We start from the raw sequence: 25,109 nt of genomic DNA, 5'->3' as shown, positions 1-25,109 counted from the left end.
GAGGGAAGCTGTTCTTAAATATATTTTGAAGCAACAATGCAAGAGTCTGTACTTAAACATCTTCTGCAAAGTTCCCCTCTTTTAGGAAGCAATTTCCTGATAGGGCAAATGAAAACTTTTCTTTTGGTAATGCATTTCTACTCTACATTGGGAAAGCCTAGATGCTTCAGTGATCATGCAAGTTATCCCAACAAGTTTTACCTTCTCTTACAGTCACTCATACTAGCAAGATCAAAGGTTCAAGGAAAGGTTAAAAGCAGTTCATTAATTCTCAAAGTTGGAAGCTGAAAGATTCAAATTACAAAACCACAAGGTTGACATTCTAGCAAAAAAACCCAATAAAACCAACTTCTACTGTTCACTTCTGAACTAGCAATACAGCAGTACAGATGTTCAACGTACGACCTCCCCCCCCCCAAATAAATGTTTTTGGCTCTCCCCTCCCCACCCTTGGAAACATCTAAGCAAACAGTCCATACCTATCTCTACATTGAGATTTCCACACTGAAACTAGAGTAAAAGCAGAGGACAGAAGAAGTGATAAAAGTTGCTATGTTATGAACTTTTCTATGAACAATTGATGATAAAGGTTGACATACATCTAACAGAAAATAAATGAAATATGGCACAAACCCAATTCATGTTCTCACAGGTTCCGCAAAGAAAACTACATAAAATAATACAGAGAGGAATACATCTTGTCAAACTTCTCAACTCCCTCACAGTTCCAGTCTAATATGAGATAATGTCAGTAACACATTACACTTCCCCTCGACAACCTCAGGATCTTACAAAAATCTGCTTCTGGTGTTTTCTGTAAGGTGGGCATCAAGGGGCCAGCATTTATTCATTCCGAAAGCAAGATCTCATCCACCACACCTTCAGAAAGATATCTATATGCTGGGTAAGACAGCAGGATTTCTAGATACCGAGAGTCATACTCTTCCAAGACACACAGTCATGCTCTTGAAGCCTCCACTGCTCAGTTTCCAATAATATGAGATCTGTCAAGTCACCCACTAACTAAACAAATGCACTTGTCACTTACACATGTGGAGGAGAGAGGTATAACAGCCAGCTGATACAATGGAGGACAAGCATCGTTCCTCAGCTACCACTGACAAAAGGGGGATGGGAAACACCACCATGCCTGCCCCATCCTCCCCTGTTCTCTGCACTGGAGCAGCCAAGAGCACACTTCCCCAAGATCGGAGCAGGTAGCGCAAAGCATCCCTCTAACTTTTGACCCACGCTAAAGAATGAACAGTGCTCCAGCAATACCCACCATGTAATCCCTGTCTGCTGTAGCATAAAATCCTAGCACCTTGAATGACTTTTGTCCCTATCAGCCAGTTTCTTTCAAATTATACTCCTCCTTCCTTACTGTCTTTTGAGATGGAAATTGTTAAAGTTTTGAGACCAAGTGTCCATTCAGTGTTGCCATCCAGCAGCACTTCTCATTCACACTTCGGAGGCTGGTCAGCAGTGAGTCAGACAAGCTTCTGGAAAATCATCAGGGATACTCTTTTGTCATCCTATTCCTGACAACAGGTCTATACAGGTCCTAGTTGACTCTTTACCAGGAGCAACAGGTAATTAAAACAGCTGATCCCCACATCACTGACAAGTTTTATAGCCTTGTCAAAATACCAGAAGTTTTTTAGTTTCTAAATGACAAATGGAAAACTGGTATTCATCTATGCTTTCCAAAGCCATGGATATCAAATATTACCACTACTTCTCTTACTTGAAAGTCATTTCAATGAAAAATTCTCAGCCTGTAGATTCTATCCTGACTCACCGTTGTGCCACAGACTGCTCTTAGGTTCTTTCTTCAGAATAACTATTTTTAAAATAAAAACATCTCTACTTTAAGATGTAGAAGGGGATATCTTTTTTCAAGCATTAAGAATATTTTGTGAAAGTATTTCTAGTGAACGAACTGCTTCAGTAGGTCTAAAATAAAATGGAATTGCTCTGTTGAGGAAAGAAAAGCTGTTATGTTCTTATATTCTCTGAAAATAGTTTATATTAAAAGTGAAACACACAAAATCAAAGCTAAAATTGGCAAAGTAAAATTTTGTTTGGAATATACTGGTTTAGGATTTATTCAACCAGAATACTAACACTATCCCCAAAAATCAGCCTCTAGTAACTATATCTTAGAAATTTAAATGCAATTAAAAAAGCAAAGGAACACTGTTCAGAAAAAATATGCTATTCACAGGTGCCTCTTCCTATATCACCATCCAACTCTTGTTTGGACTTGAACTTTATGGCACAGGCACTATACATGACGAAACTTGAAGGAAGAGAATAAATCTATCATCTTCCCTCTTAATAACTTGAAGTCAGATGCCAAGGCAAGTCAAGGAATATTAATGTAAGAAACTGCTTCAGACGTATTCTGTTCCTCATCCTCTGTTTGTACACTGAACCTTGACTGTTCCAGATAAGGAAAATGCACTTTAATTAGGTGTTGTCCTAGAGATGGTGCTGCACTGTAATAGGAGGAAGTGGGCGAAAGGCAATTCCAGAACAAAAACACAGGAAAACAATGTCAAAGACTTTATTTAGAGCAGCTATGTTTAACATTACTGTCACTATCTTACTGAAGGAACAGCCTTGAAGAAACATCCTTGCTGGTTTTGAAAAGACATCCGAAATTTAGCATACTAAGTCTTCTACAACTAAGTATAGATTAATACTAGAGTACCTAGAAGGAAGTATGCACCCCAAAATTATCTTCACAAAGAAACTCATTTTTATGCTTCCATTAAACTAATTAACTTTATCTGATGAATTATCGGTCCATCTGCCTTAGAGTAGATTCTTACACCCCATAATGGCAGAAAAAAGCCTAGTAATGGTAAGCCAAGAGCTCAAGAACTGAAAAGTGTATTATATTTAAGTGTATTTTAATTATTTAGATTTAGTTCTGGAAGTTCTGTAATTGCCCTTAAATGGACAAAAGTAAAGGGGGGGAAAAAGGATCTAGTATAGCACAGGACTCAAGCCTCTGAATACCTGCACAGAACAGCATTATAGGATCATCTGAAAAGAAAACATTTACAAGGTTCAAGAAAAGTGTTGAAGCCACAACACCCCATGTGCTCAAACCAACCTGTGATTTACAGCAAGTAGAAAGGGGAAAGTATTAGCTGATCTTTTAAAAATTGTGATCCCCTACACAAGGGCCATTTTTTCTCTCTCTCTTTCCTGCCCTCACCCCCCCACCCCCTTCTGTTACAAAGTGTAGATACACTTTGATCCTCAGGCTAAAAATCTTTTTCGCCTTTCCTTCACTCCCTATTTGTATCTCTAGACAAGTAGGATATTCACAGTAGCGGTAGTTAAAAAATAACATATCATTCAACAGCTGTTCACTACAGTTGAAGTAAAAATAACCAGTATCTTCTGATAAAACATGTTCCCACAGCTCCTTACCTTCACCAAAATGCTTTGCGTTGTTGAAATAGTATCTTGTTTTACTTGGTTGATAAGAGAACTGTGAAAAAAGCTTTAGTGAACCCTAAGACCCCTCAATGCAGAAACTATTATTCCTTTTAATGAAAAAGAAGGCAGTAGCATCACTATAGTAACGTGCATCTACTACAAAGAAACAAAACTTATAAGTTACACACCATCATTCTCTCAAGCAGAAGTCTTTATGCTCACAAAACCTGAAGAGATTACTAATTAACAAGCATACATCATAACCTCTTTAGTTGTAAAGAGACAATTTTCCATCTCCTTACTAGTTGCACCAAAGTCTGTAATTCCTAGTGAACATTTACTCTTGTATTATCTTCTGAAGCCACATTTCCACATGCAAAGTTAGCAAGCACATAGTATCTCACATCTTGATAGCACTCAGCTCCTAACCAGCAGCCGCCTTAGGCAAATAGCGTGTTGAAGGGCAGATTCAAACTTTAAAATGAACTTTATTATTTAACTGCATAACAACAAATACCAAAACCAATCTTTTATCCAAATTGTTTTTCTGAGGTTTTCAGATACTGTAGTTGTCAAACATCTTTATACCACTAAAGCATACTTCAGTAAAATAAGAGTGAAAACTCAATAAGTTCTCGAAGAATATTTCTGACTACAACTCCAAGTAGTAGGCAGTGCTGAGAAATTTCGCATTGCATAATCACTTCAATCCAAGCCTAGCATACCATAAACTTCATTTCACACACACTATGGTTATTTCAAGTAAGTTTTGACCGCAGTGAACACATGTGGCATACCATTACTTACCTTCTTGAAGTCTTTCAAAATGCACCTGATGCACTAAAAGAAAAAGGTCTTGGAGGACCTTTTTCAGTACATATTTTTGAAAGCATTTTTATTCCTGTTCTTGAGGCATCTCATTAAAAAGTCACCTTCTGTCCTCTCAAGAAGTGCAGAGAAGTTTTATATACGTACTTTACACTAGTGCACATACAAAGCTATTTGGAGGAAGTAGTTCAGAGAACAACAGGCACTGTACGTAACTTTTCACTTCATATCTCGTGATTCCATCAGAGCTCACCAAGACGGTAGAGAAGAAGCTTTAAAATAATATAATGAATCTGTCTCACAGCAAGTAATCGAGTGCGGCTCCCTGTCCCATACACACACACTGGATATAGACAGTGAGACAGTGTATCCAGCCATATGTAAAAGACAATGTTTATTTTTGAAATAGCATGAATATTATATTTCTTCTCAGCACAAAGTAGATTAAAAGGTAAAAGACAACCATTAAATAAATAAATCCAAGTTTGTACCAGGCTGAAGCCAGAGCACTGACATGGAATAGTGTTCCATGCTGGAGAAATATAGTCTACTATGAGACACTGTTCTCAATAGGACTAGTCCTCGAGTTTACCAAGACTTAGCTCTTTCCCCTAAAAAACACCAAAAGAAAAGGAAGACAACCAATTACATTAAAATTCATCTCACGTCACCCTCACGAAAGCACATGGAGAACTTTACCAGCGTCAAAGACAGAATGTGGTTACAACTCGGACATCTTTCAGGACCGTTTAAATATTTTTATATAGTAAAACACCAGCATCAGGGAAACTACAAGCAGGTACATACAAACATGTATTTTCCTGAGTTGGTTATTGCTGTGAAAAATAAGAGTTATGAAGGAATTCATACTGCTGGTTTAGTCCATCCTGCTTACCAGCATATTATACAATATTGTACATCACTGCGATAGAGAAGAATAGAAGAGCAAGGACTCATCTGCCCTGTCCAATCTGCAAAGTTATCAGGAGCTTTGAGTCTTTGTGTGGTTTCAACTCAAACTTTAGCAGTGTAGGAAGAAATAGGGAATGTTTGTGAGCTTTGTTGTCACTTTTAGGGATGGTAGCTGATTGTCATACTAATTATAAAAAAAAAGGAACTGAATGTTTCAGTACTCTGTGTCTTAGTAATAACACACAACTAAATCTCTCTTATCTAACATTATGAAACACTAGCAGAGACTTGAACAGAACATTTTAAACCAAAGGTTTACACAAATGTTTTGTGCACACAGAAAATTAAATATACCATTTAAGCAGAATACAGAGAACACTAAGTACTATACTCTACTCAACACAAATAGATATCAAGGATTTTTTTGACACTGATGTTATAATTACATGTGTCATCCTGGACAAATCTGTTTCTCTCTGGACTAAAAGATCCAGATGTTCCTACTTCAAGTATCTGGCTTGAGCACCAGACTGTAAACAAAACAACCTATCCATTCTATCAGCGTGCAAGAAGAATTCTCCAACACTGGCCATTTCTCTACCCTTTTCCCCCTCTCCAAGTTTTTATTTCTGTCCAACAAAGCAAGCAAACAAAACATAACAGTATGATAATCTAGCATCTACTGCAGGCTTAGTGTTAGTCTTTAGTCAGTTTGACAAGCAAAAAGGGACAAAAAGTTATCTGATTTTTTTCATAAACTATGATTTCAAATGCAAATACAACTACTTTTAATCTAAATATACTGTATTGTGTTTTGCCGTTGACACTATGCAGCAAAACAATGTTGAGAGGTTCTTTCCAAAGATTATGAGTATTTATGTTCCCAATTTAGTGACTCATACAGCTAGCAATTTCTGAGATTAATTTAACTCTATCCTCCTCAAACTTCTGAATTTGAAAGGAAGCACTAAATTGTTACTCAAAAGTTGTAACAATGACAAACACAAAGATTTTATCTATTTGTTTTAAATCTAGATTTTATCTAAGGGAAAACTATTTCCAGAAATAACTATGTGCTATTTCTGTAAAGATTATCAGAAGGGCTATACAAAGCTAAACCAGTTCAAGGGACAATTTAGTAAACAAAAAAAAAAGAGTAGTTTTCTGCAACTAGTGCTTAAATTAAGTCTTTTTCATGTTAACAAACTCAGAAAAAAGAAAAAAAGATACAGCATGCATGCCCAGTGTAAAATTACTGCAACCACTGCCACATTTTTTCATGTTCTTCTCTTCCTTTCAACATATTCCTGTCTCCTTCATGATAAAGGGGTTTGTCCTCAACGAAAATACATTAAGAATAAGTTAAAACCAAGAGAAGTACTACAAACACAACCCATTCTCCCCTTTATCAGAATCATCATTGCCAGGGAATGGTAGCAGGTTCAAAATTTTATCTGCCTGGAAGGGTGTCACATTTTCTCCTTAACATTAAAATTATGATCCTTTCAGCCTACTATCTTAATAATCATTATTATTTCATTCAGGATTGCTGCACAGTTTAATAAGTCATTGAAGTGTGTCAATTCGGTTTTGCATTTATTTTTCTTGGTTATTTAATAGATTTGAATGACAGACAAAAAGGTATATTGTCCTCAAATTATCTTCAGTCTTTACAGCTTTTCACCTGCAATTGCTAAGCACAGTCAGAACCCAAACCTACATGGGAAGGTTTGCAAGATCACCCCTCCACCCAGTAATCGACTTGCTTGAGAGAAGGTTTTCTAGGCTATTAATTACTTATCTGTGGAGCATCAACAAATGCTAATTCTGACAGCATCTATTTCTGTAGGCAAAGTATTTTAAGGCTCATACTCACATAAGAACCTCAGTATCTACAGAGGGATACCAGGTTTGGAATACACTCATCATAGCCTGTATCAACACAAATGTGGTGGCTTTAAGCGCTGTACTGCAATTCATACATGCCCCTAACCCCTCCCACCCACCTGCTACCTGGATGAATTAGTTAAGGCCATATACAAGCACAAGCAGTCTGTCACCCCCAAAACACACATTGTCCAAATAGCTGCTTGTTGTCTTCAAGACAAAGGTGATGTTCCAGACAGAACGTTCTGAGGGAACACTAGCTGGACACACCGAAATATTTAAAATAACATCAGTAGGATTCCTGATACAGTACAAACAATGTAATGAACATACTCTTCTCCTAGCTATAATCCTGAAAATTTATTTTGGAAAAATGCTGAAGTGTTTAAAATGAACTAATGAAAGCTGTACTTCTATTTAACAACTAAACTGAGCGATGATACCAGCAGAGCAGCTGTTCTTGCTCTACAGAAACCACGCAAGTCAGATAACTCCTGCCAACTTTCCAAGTTTATGCAAGTTTCAGTGGTATAAAAGCCAGTAAACCTTTCTAAATACAAGTTGTACCACACATTGATTACACCTGCAGAGTTATGAGGGGAACTGCATGACTGTGAGGGGTAACTAATCCCACATAGAAGGGAAAAAAAAAAAAAAAGAAAAATCAGTAACAGTATAGGGCACCTTTCCAATCACGTTACCATTTCTGCTTCTGTATATATAATGATTCAACATGAAAAGTAAAAAAAAAAATGCTCTCTTATTGTAAAGAACATAAAGTTTCCGCTTCTTGTCCAGTTAAAACAATTTTTGGGGAGGGGATTGCTGAATTTCACTACTGGCCATGCCTTCAAGTACCACTCTCAGCAGTGATCTGTATAAGACACGTATTACTTTGAAGTAACTCATACACCTATGGCAGCATGCTCCCTTAGATTTGAAGTTCTTTTTTTGACTACTCATCATGATTAGGATGAAGTAAATAAATATGCATGTATATATGCCCTTGTGTTTAGATATTAACAGCTTGATCCATTAACACACTAACCGCTTCAGCTAGATTCTGTACAGTGTTGAGCACCTGCAAGTTAATCATTGTTTACATTTCCATAATTGACAGCGATTCACTTCATGTTCAACCCTGGGTGACACGAAAGGGGAAAACATTTTTTGTTTGTTTTTACATGCTCTATATTACATTTGGGGATGGAGGCCACCACACTTACATGCTATATACCTATTTATTTCAGAATAGTTAATTTGCATCTATTACAGTCTAAAGCAAAGCACAAGGTACTTGTTAATCAGAGACTACTGGAGTGTATTTACCGAGTCCTTTATTTTGCAGTTATTTACCTACTACTCTACACGCTCTTAGAGACTTGTGCAAGACCATAGCCATTTGTTTATTCCAGATTTCATATGACTTCAACAATTGAAATCTGAAACACACCCTCACAAGCTGAGAGGCACGATTTGGTAAAAAAATCAAAGGGACTTTCATAGGACCTAGAAAATATCAGATATGTGGAAGTAACATTTTTTTGAGCCATTAACATGAAAATTTCAAGATTTTTCTTTGTCCATCAAGTTCAAGTATTTTAACCTGTTTCCACCTTTTATTCCAATGTAGTGCTGCTCTGCTCAGGCTTTTTCCAAATCACAGTTTAGAATTTATCTATAAAGTATTAGATTTACCTATTTATCTGTAAGTACTAGAATTTATCTGTAAAACCTGTGTGACCTTGCAATGCTTATTTTCCCCAAGATTTATTAAATAAATAAAATGAAGGGACTGATTAAATGAAACATGAAGAGACTAATTATGTTAAACAAAATACATCAATAATATGATTTATAGCACCCCAAGTCTTCCAGTCTTCCACTAAGTGTATCATTTCCCAGTTTCCTTACATATTACACAGAAAGAAAATGGAAACTCTTAACAAATTACTTCTGAAAACGCACATCACACTTATCTGAGTATAAGGTGTCTGAAATATAATACATGCACAAAGCACTCCAAAAGGATTCTAAATGCATTTATTATAGCATTTGCAGCAGCGGGCAGACGGTTTCACAAAAAATCCTCAGGAAAAATATGTTTCATCAACAGAGATTGTTGAAAAACCTAAAATACTGAAAACATACAAATAAAACTCTAGCATAAACAGAATTTAAGAGGTCAGGTTAATTTTCTTTAGCACCTCAAGCGAAAGATTTAACATGGGAAAAACTAGGTCCTGAGTTGATATTAAGACATACGTATAAACTCCCAAGCAGAACCGGGTACCGGCCACTTCAATTTACAAACAGAAAAAACAAAACAGATTTTTGTTTAAGGACATGTGGTCTCACTAGCCACTTGCTGGAAGCAACTCCACATAATACACCTCCAAACTGTGCACACATAAGACTCCCACAACTTGGAATCATGCCAGGACAACTGTCTACACAAAACAGAGAAGAAGTGTGCTATTCAAAACAGAGCGGAGGTCTGAGAAAATGTGCAGAGAATGATACTGAATGTTACAGTGTTTTCACAGGTCACAGGGCCTTGTCACATTGCTAACCGATATGCAGGATTCTGATGGGAAACAATACGGTATTTTGTTTACTAAAACTGGGTTATAAATATTTACTGAGAACAGGTAGCTAGTCATATATAGTATGTAATTATATGTACATGTATAACATATATATAGCATAAAAATTTTAAATAGAAGGGCTAAATGCACCAAAAGACAAGTCAAAGGCATTCCTGGGCATTCCCTTACCTCATGTACACTGGGGCAGCACCATTTCACATACTCCCCTACCTGCATTCTCAAAACCTGTTATTCTGCAATAAATATTTTAAGTCCCTTTGTTTCCCAGGCCCATGGCTTCTCCTATTTTGAACTCAAATTCTGTACAGACACAGCATCCGTTTTGTAACTTGTTGCACTTGGCAGACCTCTGCACATGCTACAGAATTGGGTATGCAACCAAATTCATTCTACAAGGGTTGGAGGATGAAGGAATTTTCTCTGTCCTTTCGCTATGAAAATGTAGCCCACAAGGTACTAAAGGATAACATTTCACTATAAATTATATTAATATATGCATGCACACACAGAAAAGATATACATGAACATTTATATAGTCACAAGATTTAAGAACTATATCAAAAAATAAAGGTATCAACTACCAAGGATGGATTTCTTGCATTACTGTAAATGGTTCCTCAGTAAATCACAAATGCTGGTCACCACCAACCACACCACTAAGATAACCGGTCAAACGCTGGCACTGCCAGAGGACCCCAGAGCCAGCCACCAACCACCTCACAGCGTTTCACCTACACAGGCCTTCACCAGCATTAACAATTTAAATTCAGACAATGACCCGTACCATGCTAATTAATGTTGGCTCTCTTTTACAGCCTATCCAGAGTCTGCTGGGACTGGCTCCACAAGTGTAAGTAATTAGGCTCCGTGTTTGTTTTTTCCACTTCGCTTTCGCCTACAAACCTCCACCACCTCCTCCCCCCAAGGTGGAGGCTGCGCTGAGCGGAGGGAAGGGCTGAAAACCAGAGACCGGCGGAGCCGCTCTCTTACTCGCCAAACCAAACAAGCGGCTGGGGGAATAACTTATTTGTAATAACAATTACGGTTTTCAAAAGAGGCAAGAGGCACCTGGGACTTCGGCCCTTCCTTCGCGGGGTTCTCCTCCTGAACTGACACTCGTGTAAGGTCTGTCCCTGAATACATGTAAAAAGTTCTTTAAAGAATCGGTACGTAAAACCAAAGCGGCCGTTGAGCCCTGCGAGGACGCGGGACAAGCGCCCGCCACCCCCAGCCGCCGCCGGGCCCCTCACGGGGCGGCCGGGCACGAGCGCGGCTCGGGGGGCCCCGCGCTGGCGGGTCCCGCGCGCCTCCCGACCCCTCGCGGGGGGAGGCGGTGAGGGGCCCCCTGCGCCCCCCCGAGACATCGCCAGAGCGGACGAGAAGGGCGGCGACGGCGTGAGATGGAGGAGGAGGAGAGCGCGTCTCCCCCCCCCCCCCCGGAGCTGCCGGGAGCCCCTTCCCGAACCGCTGGGGCCGCCCCGCTCCTACTCCCTGTGCAGTCCCCTCAGGGGCCAGCGGGTCCCCCCTGCAGGCACAACGCAACCCCTGCGGTCAGCCCCGCCGCGGCCACCCCCCTCTGTGCGCGCAAGCCTGGCCGCCTCCGGGCGCTCCCGCGGAGCACGAGCCCGTCCAGCACCGACAGGCGGCCGCCTCCCTGCCCAGCCCCGAGCAGAGTCCAAACGCAGCGGACAGCACCTCACCTCGCGCCCTCCGGCTCCTCCTCGGCTCCCGGCATGCGGCTCGCAGAGCTGCCGGCCCGGCGGGGGCGAGGAAAGGCGCGGGGGCTGGGCAGGGGGAGCCCCTTGGCGGCGGGAGCGAAGAGGACGCGGAGGAGGGGGGGGTCCAGGGTCGGCTCGGCGGCTGTCAGGGGCGGCGGAGGGAGGAGACGTGGGTGTGCGCCCGCCCCCCGGGCCGGCTCCACGCCCCGCCCACTGCCCGCCCGGCTCCCCGCCCTTCCCACTCGGTCTCCCCCAGCGCCAGTCTGCTACGCGGTTGTGCGTCCTTCCCTTCCGCTCCTGCCGTCCGGGTCCCCTCAGAACTACCCCTTCGGCGAGGTGTCGCCGCAGCGGTGGCCGCCCGGCCTCTGCCTCTGCCCAGGGATCCGGGCTGCGCGCCCCCGAGCCCCCCGCCTGGGGAAGCCGGGACCCGTGAAACGCCGGGAGTGAGGAGGGGCACCGAGCCCCGGGCTTTGCACGGCTTGTGCCGCCCGGGGAGCTCGGTTCCCACCGCCCCGCTGGTGTTCAGAACAGTTACGGAGGAAGACCGACCAAAAAAGGGCAAATGGCACCAGTTCCACCCTGAGAATCTCAAACGAGATTAACAGCAAGTGACCAGGAGTAGGTCCCATTAGGTGTACAGCCCGGGGAAAGGAGTGTCAAGTAATTCACAGATGGTAACAGGCATGTCTGTTTGGGAGGAAAGAAGGAGCATGGAAATATGCTAAGGAAGCGCTATTGACCAGAAAAGAAAAATAGGGCTGTGAAGATGCAAGGAGCTCTTTAGAGGAGGGACTATCTTTCTAGTACGCGTTTGTACTGTGCCTTGCAAAGGTAAACTTATTTTCTGTGACCGAAGTCTATAGGCACTAGTTCAGTATAATAATAAATATTAACATCACTTAACACAAATGCAAATTTAAATAAGATGTAGGTGGTGGGTCTTTTTCAGTAGTAGCATTGCCAACATAAAACAGCCAATGGAAAAATAATAATAAAAGATGAAAACTAGCTCAACACATTTTGTAGTCCAGACACCAGAAATATTTTCGAATAAAATAACTAATTGTGTTTCTCAGCTATGGCTAGGCTTTTCATTTCAGACCTAACATTTTGCAGTGAGATTTAATCTTTCAGTTGGTTCAAATTTCTGAGGCTAGAAATGTGGTATAGACATAGACATATGAACATCAAACCGTGTTTCTTTTTAAGTAAATGTCTTAAATTGCATTTAATTTCTTCAGTTTGGGGTACTAAAGTAATCTCTGAACTCCACTTTACACAGTATGAAAATACTCTGGAATTAAAGTCACATTTAAAGAAACTGTTTCTTAAGGTGACATATTCTTTTCAAACTAGGGACAAGTCAACTGGAAAATAGCCATCAAGATGCCATAGTAGTTTAACTACTTCTTTTTTGCTCCTAAACCAGCAATTCCCATAAATTAGCCAGATATATGGGAACCTGGCACTTTTCAAGCCCCGCAGCAATTTATGTGTTAATCAACACTGTGTTATGGGCAAAACCTGGGCTCCCAGCAGTATTGATATAATTATCAGAATGGAGAAATCTTTGAGGCTGTTAGGTCTGATAATTTCTGATGGATTCCTGAAACACTGAGCCAAAACAGATGTCCCACCCCCTGCTTTGGCAGTGCCACTGAAGTGGTGCCTGTTACAAAAGCAGAGCTTCAACAGGCAGCAAGTGCCTGTCCATTTTTTTACTCAGGACTTACCATGCCTGTAAAGGAAAGTGACAGTTTTAGACCCCCGTTTTAAAGCTTAATTTGGTATTCATTATCAGGAAATGGGAAGAGATGGTCTGTTTAGAGACCTTTAACTTTTAGTCTATTTTATGTGTCCTCAAAATTTCCACTTACACACATAGGGAATGAAGAATTAGTTGATGTAAATTCTATAATTATATAACATACTGGAATCTGCTCAACCACATCAGCTAAAAATGTTGTCCAGGGAAATTTAACACTTTTTAGTAATTACTGACTTGTAATTCCTGGTTTTTAAGATGATAAACTATAAAATGCAACTTGCAATTGTTGTTTTTTCAGCATTTTCAAATCTTAACAAGCATGAAATTTTCTTTAGTATGCAAAAATATAGAATGCAAGTGTTAAATGTGTTATTCCTTCAGTCCAAAACATCATCTTAAAATAAAGTGATATTTGACAGTTATACTTTAAAAAAAAATGCTTAACAAGCCAATTTAAGGGTAAGAGCAGGAATATTCAAATACATGTACCTGTATTTCTCAGGTCTGAAGGCACTCTAAGCAAAGAGGGTGAAGTTTAGAAACAAGAATTCTGCCCTGCTTTCTTGATTCACTGCAACTATTATTCTCACTCCACCCTCGGTAGCTGAGCATTGTCCAACTATTCTGCAAAGAGATGGTGGTTTCCTTCCTAGCACCTAAATCACACCTTGGCACGTTTGCAAAAGCTACAATAAAGAGCCAACAGTTTCCTTTCTGTTGATGACTAATGACTTTTATGGGTACATCCCCTATATTAGACATTGCTAAAGACAAGTACGTCTAATTCTACTCTCATTTTTAATTATTTTGAAGTATGACATAACTGACAGCAATGAAATCACTCCTGACTTTCATCAGAATTATAAAGGAGTCATTCTTGCAAACCAGGTTCACATCAAGCAGTGTACTTCTAGAGGAGAAGTAGTACCAAGGAGTGCTACGGGGCTGAAACAGGCCCCTGCAGAGTCCATCAAAAGGCTGCCCTAAGGTAACTCACACTTCAGAGCTCTCTGGGGTACTGTAGAGGAAAAAACCCACATTGCTTAACATCTGGCCCAAATCTACCTCTTCCTTCTCTTGCGGTTCATGCAGTGCTTGCCCTCTGCTTCCCACCACGCTCCATCAGTAGATGACTTGGTGCAGCGGTGCTACAGAACTCTGGAGCATAAAACAGATCCCTGTTGATTGTTCTATCACGCAGGTTATTGCAAAAATACACTGACTGGTTATGGACTGTTGAAAGAAGCACCATTATGGCTCAAGACTAAGACATGAATCACTGCACTCTGTCTTCAGCTGACACCAGCTTCATCTCTGTTCTGAAGCGGATCTATTTCCTATCTAGTTCCTATCCATTTCTCGTGTAAAATGAGGATAACAACAGTTGCTTATGGTCTTTATATCCCCAGTTGTGCACTTAAGGAAAAAAATGTGACTTGTGACACACCAAACAACTCTTCTGATGTATGTCCCACTCACATTGTTAGTATCTGATTTCATAACCAGATCCACTGAAATTGGTTGAATCATCTGAGAAGCAAAGCATTACTAAAAAGGGTGTGGCCACAGCAGTCATAAAAGGCTTAGAAAAAGTTACTGAAAAAGACTTTTATACTGTGATTATTGTTCTGCAACATGCACTGTAGATTATTTTCACCAGGCAGTAGCTAGCTGCAGTGAAAATATTCTTGGCACTTGTTTCCTCAATGTAAAATCCTTATGGGAACTTTTGCCTTTGAAGTTTAGTTTGTTAACTGTGTAAAAAATAAATAAATCCATTCCTTAAGTGTTTAGTTTTCCCTTCTGCTATGCTAGGCATCCAGTCTTTTGACAAGTTTAATCCTTTGTAATTGGATTAGAAATCAAATTCTCTCAGCCACGGAAGAGGTGACTTCTATTTTTAGTTTTGATGTGAATTTTTAGTGTACTGTCAAAGGTAATACAGAACTCTTGGTCTGCAGCTGTTGGCAATAATCAATATTGCAATAAAAGGCAGAGTGTAGCCTCCAAAGATTGCTTTACTCTGATATGGGAAAAACACTCTATCAGCCTCCCAGGCCCTCTGTATAATCTTGTGTTCCATGTCTATTAGTAAGAAATGTTATATTCCCGAGGAAATTTATTATGATTATCAATAGCCAAGTATATTTGGCTGAGTAAAATCTCCTCTTAAACATGGTTGGCTATTACAGAAATTCAGAGCAAGTTATGTGAACAATTTGATGTTGATTTACAGTCAAAAGCTTAATATAGAATTTGCACAGGGAGCATACATGTGTTACAGCTTTTACAATTATGGGAAACCACAGATGCATACTTCCCCTGTGGAGAAAAAATAACAATTCTATAGACTATTACAAAATAAATTTACCTGACTCGTATAATCAACAAGACTGCCTCTCTCCAAGTAGATCTTTTTGCACACCAGTAGCAACTAGATAGTTAGAATTCCAGCTAAAGCAGCAGCCTGACAGGACAGCATTCCATACACTCACTCAGGCTAGTTCAATCTTCCATCTGTTGTCAAGGCCTGTGAAACTACCAGCAGAGTCTGGAAAAAGGGTAGTTTGATTTCTGTGGTAAATCAGCCTTGAACGTTACAGCTCCCTAGCCATTAAAAATGAAGTAATTTTATTAATTGATGAAGAAAATTCTCCAGATGTTAATTTCTTCTTGCAGATGTTTACTATTCTAACAACTAGGTCTATTAATAGTTCATTCTTAACTACTATATCAACTACATATAACTAAACTCCTGCTCCCCGCTGCATCTTTCATGTTTTCACATTAATGTTTTCAAACTCCCAGCCTTCCCAAAGTATCTGCATTGGAGTAAAATACCAAAATCACTAGGAACTGAGCTTTTAGCACTGAGGTAGGTATGGGCAAGCACTTCAATTTTTGGTCATCTAAGTGACAGCTGACACCGAGGAAAGAACATTTCCTTTTCCTCTGCTTTTTGTGAACAGGACAATATGAGCAATCTCTCCCTTTTCCATGGACTGCTATAAATATAAAATCATTGTCAACAGCGCAGCTTCCCATAAAAACGAGTATCATAGGTAAATCAGACTCTAAATCAGTTCTAAGAGAATAAAGAATGAAATTGTATCCCCTTATAAAAGACATAAATTGACTCTGGTTCTGGTTTTTATGAGTCTGAGAAACAGCAACAGATGATAGCAAGAAAAATTAAATAATTTATAGCAGATAGAGGGAAAAGTTCCTTCAGCTGATCTATAGCATTGCCTTTAACTTCTGACCTTTCAAAAATAACTTGAGTCTGACCAGTTGTGTGCAGTGAACGTTTTCCACTATAACTTGAAAAGTGTTTCTTGTTGTGTGGGTTGGGGGATTTTGGTATCAAGTTACCAAAGTACTTAAATGAGAAAAATGAGAGCTTACTTCCTTAAGTTTTTTAAGATGTATTATCCATATGCACATCCTTGTATAGAAGCATATCTTTTCACATCCTTAAGATGTAACAATTTTGGCCAACAGTTCCCAAACACCAGGAAAGCATCCCGAGGATTCTCATTTTACACCAAAGGTATAAGAACACTTTCTTTCCATTTTCTTTCAACCCCCAAATTCCCTCCTGTACAGGGCTTCGAGGCAAAGGATACAGAGATTAGGACTGCAGAATATACATATGGATAACACATCTCAAAGTCTAGTTCAGATACAGAGAAGTAACTTACCAAATTCCCTTTTGAATTACTAATGCAACTGGTCACATGCTCGGTGACCCTTCAGAACATCTCTGATGTTCCTGGTGATAGAAGCAGAATTCGGAACTGTGGAATAGAGGCCCAAAGAAAACAACAGGTGGCATTCCTGACTGATTTTTTTGATGTTTAGGGGGTGCCCAGGGGCTGTAAGGCACATCAAAGTCTGTCAGAGGAGAGGCGCTCCTTTGGCTCATTAGTGTGTCTGCAATATCGGAGTCCTCAGGACTAACACGAGCTCAGGGAGGGAAATGCTGTGCTTAAAGACAAACTTCAAACACAGATCTGTGTTCTGTGTCTCAGAATTTCCACAACATCACTGGCATAGAGATGCCTTAAAAATGTGTGAATGCACCGAGTAGCCTTGTCGGTCTTTCTTTGTAAGTAAGCTTTTCTGTCTTTTTCTTCTGAGAAATTTTAGGAAGAATGAAACTTCTGCTTGTCCTTAACAATTCCATGAAAGTTTAGAGAGTTTGAATGAGGAAGTTCTTAGGTGTGTGGTGTCCTGTCTTACTTCCCAAATGATGGCTTCTATCAGAAAAGCGAGAAGGGAACGTGGAGCTTTGTTTTCAGTGATGAGAGCGATGAACGGATTAAACAGTGCCCCGACACCTGTCTGGATAAGGCAGATGCTTTGCACGTCGAGCAAACTAAATCGTGATGCCTCAATGGCTAAAAGGTGAACCCCAATGCCGTTTTCGTCCCTGTGCAGGTAGAACTTTGTCAGGTAAATTTGGCCAGCTGCTAAATTAGTTTTTAATCTTTCCTGTCAGGAGTACTTTCAGTCTTTTTCTCATGAGTAGAGAAGCTCCAGCCCCTGTTAGGGTGAGCAACTTTTGTCAGGTGTCTGCTGGGTACGTCCGAGCAGCACTTTGGCAGCCCCTGCGCTCCCACCGTGGGTCACAAGATGGGCTATGAATACCCAGAGCTGCCGCCTTACCACTGGAGTTTGCTTTGGCACTGTCATAATTCTTGCTAGCAGACATGCAGCATTCTCGAGGAGTAGTAAATAGTTATGAAATGTTCTTTTTCGGAGTCCTATGCAGAAGGGTTGTGAGAGGTGTGTGTAAATTCAAGTACCCGCTTCTAGTCAGGTACAGGTGGCGCTGCCTGTGGTGAGGGTTGCTGGAGGGTGGGATTTGCCGGAGGAGCAGGGTGCTGTCATGAGGGAAGTCAGTCCCAGCTGTCAGATCAATGAGGAAGGGGTACAGAAGCATTTTTCAAAAATGAAGCATTCCATAGACGAGACCTTTCTTTCCAAAGCGGGAGACACTTGCTGAGCGTCGGTGTTCCTTCGGGCCTGTGCTGTGGCCAGAGGCAACGCTGGTCACTGGTGGCTGTTGCTCATTACACCCGTAACTGGGAAGTGGCTTTGGTTTTGGCTTAGAGAACAGTTCCGCAGTATGTCCAGTCAGGCACCGGAGAGTTGTTGATGTGAGAAGTTTTTCTTTGGAAAGGGAACTGCTTTATCACTTTTTGCCCAAGGTTAAGTCTTGCATTTTAAAGGAAATGCCAGCCCAGCTGTTTTACTGCAGCGCATGGTGGTTGTGGATTAGCGGGCCGTTCTCGGTAGCGCTAATTATTTGAAAAGCAGATCAAGGGACACTGCAAGTACATACAGAAGAAGGAAATTCAGCTGTATAAAGCACTTGTTAGGATAAATCTGTCAAGTGAAGTTCTTTGGCACGGCGGTGATGTGGAAAGCTCGAGTTCTGACCCAAACTGGTAGGAGCAGGCCCCTGGACAGAGCTGCTTGAGGAGACGAGTTCCCCTCCCTGGGGGGGCAGCTCCAGCAGCTCTCCTCGAGCGCCCTGAGAGCCATCCCCACGCAGCCTCGGCCCGGCCGTGAGGTCACAATGGGGCCGTGACACCATCAGGGATTGTGAGGTCACATATCCCCGCGGTGACACGCTGGTTGTACTGACCGCTCAGCACTCAGACCCCAGCCCCTGTGGCAACAGCAGTAGCAGCAGCAGCAGGGAGCCATGGCCCTCACCCACCACCTCCTCCTCATCCTCCTCCTCCTGGTGGCCCTGCACGCCAAGGTGTGCCGGGCTGCTCCGTGGCGAGTGCGGGGAGCAGGTAAGCGAGTGGCTGCTGGTGCAGCCTTTCACGGGCCAGCGGGCTCTTCTCCCTGAGAAGCGTGGATGGTGGCTTTTTCCCTCCAGTCCTTCAGCGAGGGCTTTGTCTCTGTGTGCAAGAGCTCACGGTAAGAAAGCCCCCAGGAGCCGTATGTTGGTCCATCTGCTCCTTGAGGGGTGTTGCACATGGCCCGGAAAAAGTGAGTGGAGAGCTGCCAGGTGCCAGCCAAGAGCTCACCAGGCCTCTCTGCAGCTTTGACAACCTCCACCTTTGTCTGGCCTGCACGTGGTTACCTGAGCCCCTTCCCGTGCCTGCAGTTCCCTAAGGCAGAAGTGAATCCCAGCATGCAGTGGCAATGATTCTCATCTCTGCTTGCTTCTAGATGAGGCTGGGGGCAGTGGTTATCCAGCTTCTTGGCTGGATGTTGGTTTAGAGCCCTTGGGGCATCCTGGAGGTAAGTTCTCAATGTCTCTTTCCTTGAAAGAGTAAACTCTGACAAGGTGGCAAGAGCTTATTCAGGTGCAATTTCCCTTCAGATCCTCTCGAGGTCGATGGATTCCCGTTTTCTTCATCTGTTGCTGTCGTGCAGTCTGAGAACAGTCCCACAGGTAAGTCAGTGGGAGGAGGGAGCATCTACCTTTTTGTCTTTATTCCGTGTGAAAGGCAAGTTGCTCCTTCTGTGGCCGATGTGCCGAGAGGGAAGGGGTTGGGCTCAGTGATGTGCCCTGGGGCGCTTTCCCTTGCGAAGCTGTTTTTGCTGGGCCCCGGCAGCCTGAGCTGCTCCCGGTGCTGGCTGCCACGCCAGCGGGCTTGTTGGGGCTGACTTCAGAGCTGGTGTGAGCTCCAGGGAGCCCTTTCTCACGGCAGCTCCACACGTGGTTCGTTCGTCCCAGCGTGGTGCCGCTGTAGGCACGAGGTAACTCTTTGCACCGTGCTCCTTCTCCTCAGGAGTAAGCCCGTCCTTGACTTGCACGCGCTGCCACTCCGCTCCGAGGAAGTACTGAGCGGTGTCACGGGAGCTGATCTGTCGTGCGCTTCTTTGCAGCCGTGCCCGTAGGTAAACGTGATGCAGCTTCCCGGGAAGGGAAGGGGTCGAGCAGAGTCTCGCAGCAGCGATGCTGGGTTTCATGCCTTGCAGGCGCTGGCGACCCCCAGAGCTGGCGCAGAGCCTCTGCTGCCAGTTGTGGCTTAAGCCAAGTCCCAAGGGCAGCTGCTGCCCCCCATTGTACCATGATGGCTCAGCGCTGGTTTGTGCAGACGTCAGCAGGCAGATTTTTCTAAACCTGATCGATGTGTTTGAGCACTGTGGCGGCCTGAAGGTGCCATCTCCCCGACGCGGAGCGGCTCCATCTGATCCAACTGTCCCGCTTGCTTCCTCAAGAGACAGACCGAGAGGCTGCGCAGGAGGCAGCATATCCAGAAGGAAGCAGTGGCTCCCTGCCAGCCTATGCAGCACAAGCGGAGGCGATGCGATCTGCCGGCACGCCAGGTAATTGCTGCCCCGCGGTCAGCCAGCGCCGCTTATCGGGATCTCTGTGTGTCAGCAAGGGCACCACAGAGCAGGATCCCTCCCATGAGCTGAGGTCCGGAGCGATGCCCTGACTCCCAGACTGGGCAGGGGCTTAGAGGGAACCTCCCCATCCCCCTGCATCCTCCGTGCCTCAGCCACGTGCAGGCTTTACCTCTCATCTCTGCTTTTTTGGCAGTGATCGCAAAGCCCAGACAAGACCGCCCTAGCAGAGTGTACAGATTTGTTTATACAGACTCAGGTACTGAGCATTCCTGCTGGGGTCCCTAAGTGGGAGACGCCTCCCGAAACCTGGGAGTTGCTGCGGGCGGTGGCCGTGCTGGGGAAAAGGCCGAAGGGGAGAGCAAGGCTCAAGTGTCTCTTGAGAAGGCCTGACTCCGTCCCCTCGGCGTGTGGGAGCTGGCCCGGGGGCAGGGAGAGTCAGGGGTGGGTGGCTCTGCCTGCTGCAGGGATGGATTTTGTCCTTGTCCCTCGAAGCAGCGACACTGGAATTGTGTGTGGTTCGTGGCTGCTTGTGTCGGAGCATGTTCAGTCGTGCAGCGGCATTCAACACCATGCGGTGATGCTAGTGGTATTACTAACCTGCAGAAATAATCAGGATTTTAATGTCTGATTCATATTACAGTAATTAATGTGAAATCAAGTGAACTGCAGAAATTAAAACCTAAGTAGAATTCCAGGCTGAAATTATGCTCACAGCTGTAGGAATATGAACAACCTAAATGTAGTACAGAAGTTAAAATTTTTAGGCTGTTTTCCACAATGTGAATGTATTTGTGATCTCAGCCAGAACATTAAAAGGGAGAAAAGTTCTGTGAATAAAGCTTCCTACAGGCCTAAAACTTAAATGCTTTATTGTGGCCCTTCACAGCATGACAAGTGAAAACTATTTTAATTGTAGATTTTCAAGCTAAATGCACATCAAAGAGTGGTAGGTAGACTTAGAAGTTATCCATATTGGCACTTTTCACAGAGCAAAGGGTGAGGAGGAGACTGAATTTATTGTGAAAATCCTGTAAGAGAAAACCTACATGTCAGGCAAGAGGTACGAGTACCCTTTAAAATGAAGGGACTGGTGTGTTTATGCAGGCATGAGAAATTAAATCAGCAGTGGGGCAATGAGTTAAGGCTTGTAGGTACTCCAGGTGTTCTGCATCTTGACACTGATTTGTTTTTTTAAAAGCAAATTCAGAATTCTCAGATGTCAGATTCAACTTCTGAGTTCAGGCAGTTTTTTTTCTTCTGTCAAAGCTGATGAGACTTGTGGGTTTTCTGGTCTGCTCTGAAGATGCTGGTTAGCCTGCTGCTTTGATGTCAATGGGAGGGCTTCATTGGTAGTCGGTCCACATTGGTAGTCCTTGATCCACAGATTGAGAGCCCCCTGTTTCTATAAATACTTTATTTATAAATTCTATAAATTAATAAATGCTTGCTGGCCAGGTGCTGGTGTGGCAGCCATTTGTATGCCACAGAAAGGCTCTGTGTAGCTTGGCATTCAGGGGTGTTAACAGAGCATGCTCTGATATTCTGCCATTCAGAGAGGGACCTGGGGGTGTTGATTGACAGCCGGCTGAACATGAGCCAGCAGTGTGCCCTGCACTGGCCAAGAAGGCCAGTGGTATCCTGGCTTGCATCAGAAATAGCGCGGCCAGTAGGGACAGGGAAGGGATCTTACCCCTGTACTTGGCACTGGTGGGGCCGCACCTCGATTACTGGGTTCAGTTTCGGGCCCCTCACTACGAAAAGGACATTGAATGACTCGAGCGTGTCCAGAGAAGGGCAACGAAGCTGGTGCAGGGTCTGGAGCACAGGTCTTATGAGGAGCGGCTGAGGGAACTAGGGGTGTTTAGTCTGGAGAAGAGGAGGCTGAGGGGAGACCTCATCGCCCTCTACAACTACCTGAAAGGAGGTTGCAGAGAGCTGGGGATGAGTCTCTTTAACAAAGTGACAAGAGGGAATGGCCTCAAGTTGCACCAGGGAAGGTTTAGACTGGATATTAGGAAGCATTTCTTTACAGAACGGGTTGTTGGGCGTTGGAATGGGCTGCCCAGGGCAGTGGTGGAGTCCCCATCCCTGGAGGTGTTTAAGAGTTACGTTGACATAGCGCTGAGGGATATGGTGTAGTTGGGAACTGTCAATGTTAGGTTAATGGTTGGACTGGATGATCCTCAAGGTCTTTTCCAACCTAGACGATTCTGTGATTCACAACAGATCCTAGGTAAGCGACTGATGGCATGCTGAATTAATACTAATGAAACCCATGTAGCTAATTCCATTAGACATAAACCATCGTCCAAGTCTGAGACTTAAGATCGGACTTAGCCACCCCTGAGCTCCCTCAGGAGTTTGGAAAGCAAAGGGGCCCATGCTGAACCTCCTGACTCAACGGGAGAGTCTCCCTTACCCTTTTGCATCTCCAGTCTCTCTGTAATTCATGCTAGCTCGATTCTTAACTCGAGTTGCCTTTGCGTGTTTCTTCCATGTAGTAGGTAATAGAGTGAACCTTGCCATTGAACTTTGTTAGGGCGCATTTTTACAACCTCATACTAAAATCACTGTGATCATTTGCGACAGCCTTGTGTTGCCAGGCCGGCGTGTGTGTCCGCCAGCCTGTGGTCACTCAGGTGTTGGTTTGCAGTCTCGGTGCCAGCAGTGGCTCCGGTTTCCAGGACGGCCACTAGCCCTGGTTCTCATCAGCACCATTACCGGGCTTAGGGGCTTTGGATGCCCTTTGGCCCATCGCCATTGCCCTTCTGGCCACTTCCATGTTGTTTCTCATCAGCTGCTTAGACTGGAAATTTCTCAAAAGAGTTGAGACGAGCGCTAATGCATGCATCTGTCCAAACAGCGGCCATCCAGACTATTGCGTGGTGCCAAGTAGTGCGACACTGGGTAGATGACAGACACCCACTGCAGCCAGAACGGGTTAACCAGAACGGTCAACTGCAGTGTCCTTAGCAAGCTCTCCTGAGGGGGTGCAGAGTAACAGTTCCAGGTTGTCCTGGTTTAGCTAGGATAGGGTTAAGTTTCCCCAGCAGTGGAGAGGAAGCTCTAGCCGGGTTATTCATTACCATGCTGACGTCACCTCCTGGCGCCCAAGCGCGGGAGCACGGGAGAATCGGTGAACGCGCGTTTCATGTGATCGGTCTCCACACTGTTGTATCGGTATATGTATTCTTGCTCTGTTCATTGTTATTACTGATATTGTCATTGTTTGTTGTGTTGCTGTTGCGCTGTTGTATTAAACCTCTCCTTATCTCAGCCCCGGGGCTTTGTATTTCACTCCCTTTCTGGGGGAGGGGCAGCGGCCGCGTGGTCTCAGACCCCGGCAGGGACTAAACCACCACACAGGTAAATACACTCTACGTACATGCAGTTTCTGTCCAGAGCTCTTGTTGGCCTCTCAGCATCACAAGAGTGGCTTTTCTCCTTGGCACTGGCAGCTTTTCTTTTCATCGTATTTTTGTAGTCTGTTTAAGTAGATGGTGGACTGGAGTTTTCATTGCTTCGCTGATAGCATTCTCTGAGAGACGATAATCGTGTTTAACTGGGGAGCAACCACTGAAGCACTTTCTCTTCCTTCATCCTTCCCTGCAATCCCAACGAGCTCTTGAAGTAACGAGCTTGCACCCTTCCTTGCTGAGAAGAAGAGCCGCCTCTTCTGCCAGCCACCCTTGGAAGTGATTCCTGTTGTCAGGTTGCTGGCCCTTGCAGTCAGGCGAGAGAAACCTCTAGCTCGCCGTTGACGTTCTGTTGTGAATTGTGTATTTTTGGTAAAGTTTGTATTTTCTCTCTGCCTCTGCGTTTGGGTTTTATCCTGTTCTACTTCAGAAGCAATCTGACTCGGAAGGTGGTATGGCAGTGTAGTGTTGTTACTGATCACAATCCCTTTTCTGGTGATATTCATGACTGATTTTTTCAATGTTTTGTGGCTGCACATGGGCTATGTAAGGCACATCAAAGTCTGTCAGAGGAGGAGAGATGGTCCTCCAGCTTGTCAGTCTGCCTGCAATATCGGAGTCCTCAGGACTAACACGAGCTCAGGGAGGGAAATGCTGTGCTTAAAGACAAACTTCAAACACAGATCTGTGTTCTGTGTCTCAGAATTTCCACAACATCACTGGCATAGAGATGCCTTAAAAATGTGTGAATGCACCGAGTAGCCTTGTCGGTCTTTCTTTGTAAGTAAGCTTTTCTGTCTTTTTCTTCTGAGAAATTTTAGGAAGAATGAAACTTCTGCTTGTCCTTAACAATTCCATGAAAGTTTAGAGAGTTTGAATGAGGAAGTTCTTAGGTGTGTGGTGTCCTGTCTTACTTCCCAAATGATGGCTTCTATCAGAAATGCGAGAAGGGAACGTGGAGCTTTGTTTTCAGTGATGAGAGCGATGAACGGATTAAACAGTGCCCCGACACCTGTCTGGATAAGGCAGATGCTTTGCACGTCGAGCAAACTAAATCGTGATGCCTCAATGGCTAAAAGGTGAACCCCAATGCCGTTTTCGTCCCTGTGCAGGTAGAACTTTGTCAGGTAAATTTGGCCAGCTGCTAAATTAGTTTTTAATCTTTCCTGTCAGGAGTACTTTCAGTCTTTTT

At 43.4% G+C, this 25,109-nt stretch overlaps 1 protein-coding gene across 3 annotated transcripts in view; it reads right to left on the bottom strand.

Annotated features, from left to right (window-relative positions):
* Positions 1-17,512, bottom strand: part of ARHGEF3 (Rho guanine nucleotide exchange factor 3) — a 141,200-nt gene extending 123,688 nt beyond the window's left edge. For 2 of the 3 annotated variants that reach the window (XM_074836210.1, XM_074836212.1), the window contains exon 1: positions 11,393-11,537. In XM_074836210.1, the coding sequence (XP_074692311.1) occupies positions 11,393-11,427 (35 nt within the window). In that variant the 5' untranslated portion in view covers positions 11,428-11,537. Of the gene's footprint in view, positions 1-11,392; positions 11,538-16,879 lie in introns of those variants that run through there. The other variant, XM_074836211.1, reaches the window with a different exon arrangement.
* Positions 17,513-25,109: the final 7,597 nt, after the last annotated feature.

This window comes from Strix aluco, chromosome 11 (genome assembly GCF_031877795.1).
Source record: "Strix aluco isolate bStrAlu1 chromosome 11, bStrAlu1.hap1, whole genome shotgun sequence".
NCBI classification, from domain to species: Eukaryota; Metazoa; Chordata; class Aves; order Strigiformes; family Strigidae; genus Strix; species Strix aluco.
The sequence above is the reverse complement of the archived record's forward strand: the minus strand, read 5'-3'. Positions and strand labels throughout refer to the sequence as shown.